The sequence below is a fragment of the Cheilinus undulatus genome, linkage group 16 (assembly GCF_018320785.1).
Source record: "Cheilinus undulatus linkage group 16, ASM1832078v1, whole genome shotgun sequence".
Taxonomy (NCBI): domain Eukaryota; kingdom Metazoa; phylum Chordata; class Actinopteri; order Labriformes; family Labridae; genus Cheilinus; species Cheilinus undulatus.
In genome coordinates, this window is record NC_054880.1 from 22,336,500 (window position 1) to 22,343,357 (window position 6,858).

The following is a 6,858-nucleotide window of genomic DNA, read 5'->3' on the forward strand; positions in this document are numbered from 1 at the left end:
TAGTTCAAACACTGCACAACTATCCAACTACAACGAGTGAAGTGTAAAGAACAAACAGTGATTCCTTTGATTTTAGGGTAACCATATTACGTTTATATTGCCCACTTTAACTTTTATCTTGAAACTGCGGAGCCTGTGAAGAGATATGGATATTTTTTCCGCATTTAAGAAAACAATCACATTAAAGCTTCCACAGCTAATGGATAGACCATTGTGGAAAATGTGTCCTGGTAAGAAACTGTTAGGTAACTGAGATGCCACCTTTATAGCATAACTACAGTACAGGACACTCTAAGTCCAGGTTATGCAATACCCGGTCAGGCCCTCATGCCATGGGAGTTAAAATTACAATTTGGGAGTTGGCTCCTCTAAGTAACGTTGCCATGACAGCACAGAATTAGCTCGCATTTTGTCGACTTTATTCATTTACCTGATTTATTATTTGGAAGGTAGAATATCGATACATAATAACCCGTGTTCTGGGCCAAATGGCAACAAATTGTAACAAATAGTATTTTGAAAACAATAATATTTACAATCTCGCATTAGACCGTTACCCGGAAGTACACCCTTTTGCTCCGGATATGTTTAACGGCTACATGGGGCAGTCGCAAATTAGCAGTTAGCCGTATACGTATCTTGTGCGGGTATTTAGATGTGCTTATCTGAATTTTAGCGTAAAATTGAGTGTTATCCATTACCCTTGATAGAGTGGATGCGGAGAGATGAGTGGTTAATCACTAAGAGTAAAGAGACCTCATGATATTTTTAACGGTGTAGTTAGCAAAACATTAGCTCGCTAATCAACAGAACGACGGTTAGAATTGTTTAAAAAACAAAACAATGACTTTGGCAGTCGGTCGCGAGCCCAGAAAGACAGCGGGTAACCGCATGTCTAAACTGTTGGATGCTGAAGAAGAAGACGAATTCTACAAGACCACTTACGGAGGCTTCAACGATGTGAGTATCCAAGCGAACAGCAGCTAGCATCAGTTGCTTTTGTGCCTTTTGAATGAGTGACAGTATTGACTGTTTACTTTCAGGCGGATGCGTCTGCGGCTGTCCTAATAAATTACTCGTTTAAGTTTTCAGTACTGGCAATCATTCATCATGATAAGTACGTCTTGACATTATAAAACCAAACTAACAGGCAGGAGGATACTTTACATCTTCAAAATCTGTTAGAGCGACAATAGCAATAGCAACATCATGGTACAAGTAACCAATTAACACGGACACTCGTTTAACCGATACACCGGCTAGTTTTGTACTAGCTGTTTATTAATGAAGAAGATGTAAGAACCAGATGACTGCATTGAACCACACTGTATTCATTTTTATTGTAAGTAATGCAAGTAATTTATAGAAATGCATATATAAACATTGAAGAAACACAATTTTACAAGGTACAAAATCGTCCGCGATGTCGAGCTATAATCCAACAACCCCCTTCACAAATATACATATTTCTAACTTTATAAAGAGTGGAAACATGTATAAAACTAGTGGTAGACTGTTGGATGTCTGTGTTCACTGCACCTGCTATAATTGGCACGCTCCAAATGTTCATGTGTTATGATCAAGTGAATAAATATCCGGTTGATCACAAAGTTGATTTGACCAAGACAATGAGTTGGCTTATGTCTATTAACTCTTTACTTTATATAGATGACAGTCGACTCAGCATAGCTAAATACACCAAATCCACTCTAACATTGCTGATTTATGCTGTCAAAAACTGTCATATTTGCAGCGTGTTTTTGATTAAAAAGTTGTTTATTTTAAGGCTTACCTTAGTGTATCTGGTGGGAGTTGTCATTTGTTTTTGCCATATAGGAAACATATCAGTTTTATTTTCCTCATACCATTTTTTAATGCAGTTAATATAGGATTTTTACATAAACCCATGATGCTAATGTGAGTCATCAGTATCTGTGACAGACTCCAGCATATCAAGTCTCAGTTCTTTTTAACAGCTAGCAAATTGTGAAGGCCAGATAAAAGTTCAAGTTTTCCCTGCATCAGACTCTTGAAGAGTAGGAAAACAATGTTGTTAAAGCTTTAAGGTATATTGTGTCAGAAAATTACATGCTTTACTTGTTATTGCCACTTCTTCAAGGCTTACATTGAAAGATGATGATGAATCAGGCACCAATTTGTAGTCTGGCTAATTTCTTCAAACAGCTGCTGGTTCAAGGGTCAGCTTGTGTAGGAGGATTTGGCAGTCGCTGCTCAGGCAGTTCTGACGCTAGTCTCAGCTGAATTTGACAAGAGTGGCATGGAAAAAAACTCACAAACAAATCCTGCGATGCCTCAGCCATCTCTGCTGGCGTTCTGATAGAATCATGTACCCATGCCTTTGCATTTATTATAATTTGAGGGCTAGTCTGACGTGCTTATATCTCAATGTGTGTCCAGTGTTGGTCTTTAAAAGCCCCTTCCGTGTTTTCATTGTTTTCTGGTTACATTTACGTAGCATTGCAGGATTCTTAACAATCTGAGATCTTCCATCATAATATGCATATCACAGAAATCCACTTTTTTTACATTAACCAAATAGTCTTCTCATTACCTAAAAGCGGCTTGCAACCCTGTCTGTGATATAAAATGACAATTAAATAATATTGGTTCCTGAATTTGAAGTGTTGGCAGGACATCAACATAAACTTCATCAATTAGTCTGATTACAAGTATTTAATATTGTTTGACCAGGCTTACTCCAGGGAGTAATGTAAAGATTGTGGCATTAACTGATTAGCTTTTGGATATTTTCTTTGTTTTTTTATTTTTTTATTTATTTTTTACATACATTATTCCTCCTTTGTTTTTCTTCAGGAATCTGGGGATGATGAGTATCATGGTGAACATTCAGACACAGAGGATGAGGTGGACAGTGACTTTGACATCGATGAGGGTGATGAGCCTGACAGCGACCATGAGGAGGATGCACCCAAGAGGAAAAGTCGAGTCGTCACTAAAGCTTACAAGGTAGCAACAACAATTTCAGAAACTCTAAGACCTTTGAGTATGCTCTTCATCAATAATTGAATTCAATTTAAAATCATCTGTTTAAATTCATACCAGAGACCTTGTAAATGTTAATGCAGCAAAATGATGTCCTCTGACATTTTGGCTGCCAATTTGCCTTTATCCCATGGTGCTGCAAAGTATTTTCATGAGCAAATATTGACAATATAAAAGCCCCAATTTTATTCAGAAATTTGCATTTTTTGGCTTCTCTGCCATTTCACAGGAGGCATTTGTTTTTCAAATGCCAACCTCATAACAAAAGCAGGGAGAGAGCAAAATAACTGATCTATTCAACTTTAACCCCTCACTTGTATTTGTGTCACATTTCATTTTATGCTGGTCGATCAATAATGCATGAAAGAGATTTTCAGTTAATGGACCCTCTGTTCTGTTTCCATCAAAGGAACCCATAAAGGTGGCAAAACCAAAACCCAAAAAACCCTTGGAGGAACAGAAGAAGACAGAGAAAACTAAAGTGGAGCTCAAAAGGAGGATTCCACAAGAATTTCAAGATTTTGGCGAGAGTAAGTTCGCCACAAATACCCCACCCTGTACAAACATCCACACATTGTTTCATATACAAGACCTCTCTGTGAATAAAGGCTTATTTTTTCAGAATTTTCACCATTGTTCATGGTGGTGATTACATGAAAACTACAACATAAATGCCTGCAGGAGGTCTACATATTTTTCAGCATGTTAGAATGGTGACTTATATCTATTTTTGCCTGTATCGTTCTTAAGCTCGAAAGTCTGTACGACAGTCCACCAGCGAACACACCAGAAAGACCAACCTTCGTCTGCAGGAGCGTCAGGATGCCCCTAGGAGACGGAGAGGTGCTCACCGTGACCGGCCCCTAACGCAGGAAGAGCTGCTGGCTGAGGCCAAAATAACTGCTGAGCTCAATATTCGTTCTTTAGGTAAAAACACCTCAGTCATATTACTCAAATATGAAATGTTCTGTCCCTTACCAGAAACATTAGTGATGACCTGCTCGTACTAAATCACGTTTTTTGACTCCATTATTGAGAGGTTTAATATCGAACACAAATATTTCAGAGGGTTTTTTCTTTTAAATACAACAGTTATGATACAGATATTGCAGAATAAGGACATAAGATCAAATGAATTGTATACCAATAAATTCCCCTGTATTTGTACTTTCTGTGTGCAGAGAACTATGAACGTCTTGAAGCAGACAAGAAGAAACAAGTCCACAAAAAGCGGCGTTTCGAGGGACCAACCATCCGTTACCACTCTGTCCTGATGCCACTGGTCTCTCACTCAGTTCTAAAAGAAGAAAATGTGGACGTTGAAGGGTACGTTTAATCAACTGTGGACCTTAATCGGCTTCAGAAATAATTTGAAGGATAGAATGCTGACCTTGTTGAACTCTTGTTTAAATGTAATAATCTTTAATCTGCTTCAGCTGCATTGACCCAAGTATTTAATCCTTTTTAGACATTTATACACTGAAGTACAGTTTAAGGATTCTATCTTTTGGCAACTATTTAAATAAAACAAAGTAAAGAAATCATGATACAAATAGCATGTCATATGTTTTGAAAAAAATGATAATATTTTAAAAACTTGTCTGTTATTAAAGGTTGGATCAGGACGTACCCCAGACAACCCCACAGAATCCCACCACACCTTCCCAGCAGCCCACAGGAGGCCTGTGCTCCCGTACTTACATAACGTTCAGTGATGACGAAGCATTCGAGGCGGCCTTTCCAGACAGCAGCCAGCCGAGTCCTCAGCTGCCTGTCCAGGAGGTTTGTCCTGTTACCCACAAGGCTGCACTGTACAGAGACCCGGTCACTGATATACCATACGCCAATGCACGAGCCTTCCGCATCATCCGGGAAGCGTACCGTAAATACGTGGCAGCTCATGGGTTTCCAAACACATCAGGAGGGGTGACAGGATTGGACTCTTCTGCGGGGAAGGGCGCCCGCCAGAAAATGGTGGTGAAGCAGAGTGCTGTGGCGACATAGACAAAATTGACAGCAGCTCCTTTTTTATATGTACTCAATTAGGTAGAGGGACTTGTGTCAATGACAGGGGGAAAAATCACAACCAGTCACTTCTTAAACCTTGGGTTAAATACAACTTCTGCAAACAAGTGCTTACATTAAGTTTCATCTCCATCCAAAGCATTAGTGGCATCAGTGGTTTATCACAAGTTTCAAATCTTAAAATAATATTTTATTTATTGAAGTGATCAAAATGTAAATTTCATTTCAGTGCTGCTGTTGACAGAAAAGAGCAAGGTTAAAGAAACAAGCATCAGTATTTACAGGCAAGTTGCTGCATTTCCTCAAATAAAAGTCTTACTTGTGTTGTCTACTGGTACAGAGAAATTTTGTACATTAACACCCTACAAACCCAGGCTTAGTGAATGAAAAAATACAAGTCGTGTTGAAAAAAAAAAGCAGGTTTCCATCTGCTCAACACATGGGCAGCTCTTGATTTTTTTTCTTTTTACTTTGATTGAATTTTTACAACTGTCATGATGTCTTGTTTTCACAGATGTCAATATTTTCAGTAAAAAATAAACATTTAAACTCTAATCATTTGCATATTATTATGTTTGTATTGACTGCAGTGTGATACTTTAAAGATACTGTTTATTTTCTTTATTTAGCTGCATGCAAGAAAAAAATGTTCTCCCAACCTTCAGCAGTGTAACAGAAAAGAACAAATCTATAAAATACCTTTTAAAATAACCTCCCATCAGAAACAACACTGTTAAAGAAAAAGTTGCTTACAATTGGCATAACAGTTGTCAAGTAGTTATTTGTATCAAAGTGAAGTGTACAGTGGATGAAGTCCACACACCCATCACAAAATCACAAGTGATGTAACAAAACAAGGCTAAGACAAATCATTACAGAACTCTTATGACCTTTGATGTTACCTATAACCTATGAAATTTAATGAAGAACTCCCCTGGACTGATGCTTTATTGAAACACTTTTCAATTTCATTACAGTGTGCATTCGTTTTAGGTCGATTTCTATCAGTGTAGCCTCTCTGTTGACCGTTGTCCTTTCAAAATTATTCAAAATCTGTAGAACTGCGAGGACATTTCCTGTATACAGCCCTATGGCTTGGTCAAACAGAACGTAGCATCTTTTTCAGGCAAAACCATCCTTTTTTTTTTTTTTTTTTTACAGATTTAGATGTTGTGATTCTCTTATGCTGAAAGGTGAAAATATTCTTAATCTCCAGCTTTCTAGCAGACACCTGCAGGTTATTGTGCCATATTTGACTGGTATTTGGAACTGTGCATAATTTCCTTCACATCAACTAAAACCCCTTTTCCTGCCAAACAAAAACAGCTCCAAAGCATGCCCAACATGCGTCAGCGTGGATATGGTGATCTTTGTGGATTTAGTTGTCGTAGTTTGAAAGCAGGGGCCGCGCACTTGATTAAATTTTGAACACAATCACAATTTTTGCTTTCGAACGATCAAAGAAACATCCTCAATTGCCTTTATTTACATGTAAAATGTGTTCCAAAAGCAGCTGAATTAAGATTGAATATTAGGTACCATCTAATAAAATTAGAATCAGCTTTACTAGCCAAGTATGCTTACATGTCAGTGACTTTAGTGTACAGGAATTAAACAGTGGATTAAAAAAAAACTCAAAGTATGAAAAATCAAGTCTGATTGTGAAGTCATCAGTGACTCTGTGACTGTTGAGTGTTTATCAGAGTGAAATCCTGGGGGAAGAAACTGTTCATTGTGTTGGGTTGTTGGCATGCAGTGCCCTGTAATACTTACCAGAAGGATATTTTAAAATACTTTTTAGGGGAAGAA

The 6,858-nt window shown here is 37.9% G+C and overlaps 1 protein-coding gene across 1 annotated transcript; it reads left to right on the plus strand.

Moving 5' to 3' along the window:
- The first annotated feature begins 585 nt into the window (after window positions 1-585).
- vps72a (vacuolar protein sorting 72 homolog a) lies at window positions 586-5,604 on the plus strand. Its single transcript, XM_041808069.1, has 6 exons — window positions 586-960; window positions 2,836-2,988; window positions 3,434-3,554; window positions 3,775-3,951; window positions 4,206-4,350; window positions 4,638-5,604. Exons 1-6 carry the CDS (start codon window positions 844-846, stop codon window positions 5,026-5,028), a joined length of 1,104 nt encoding a protein of 367 aa, XP_041664003.1. The 5' UTR covers window positions 586-843; the 3' UTR covers window positions 5,029-5,604.
- The last annotated feature ends 1,254 nt before the right edge of the window (window positions 5,605-6,858 follow it).

What these genes read in the sequence shown, in the direction of transcription:
- vps72a (XM_041808069.1), top strand. Translation starts at nt 844, where the DNA reads ATGACTTTGGCAGTCGGTCGCGAGCCCAGAAAGACAGCGGGTAACCGC. An exon ending in CTTACGGAGGCTTCAACGAT is followed by an intron (nt 961 to 2,835) that starts GTGAGTATCCAA and finishes GTTTTTCTTCAG; the next exon opens with GAATCTGGGGATGATGAGTA. An exon ending in TCGTCACTAAAGCTTACAAG is followed by an intron (nt 2,989 to 3,433) that starts GTAGCAACAACA and finishes TTTCCATCAAAG; the next exon opens with GAACCCATAAAGGTGGCAAA.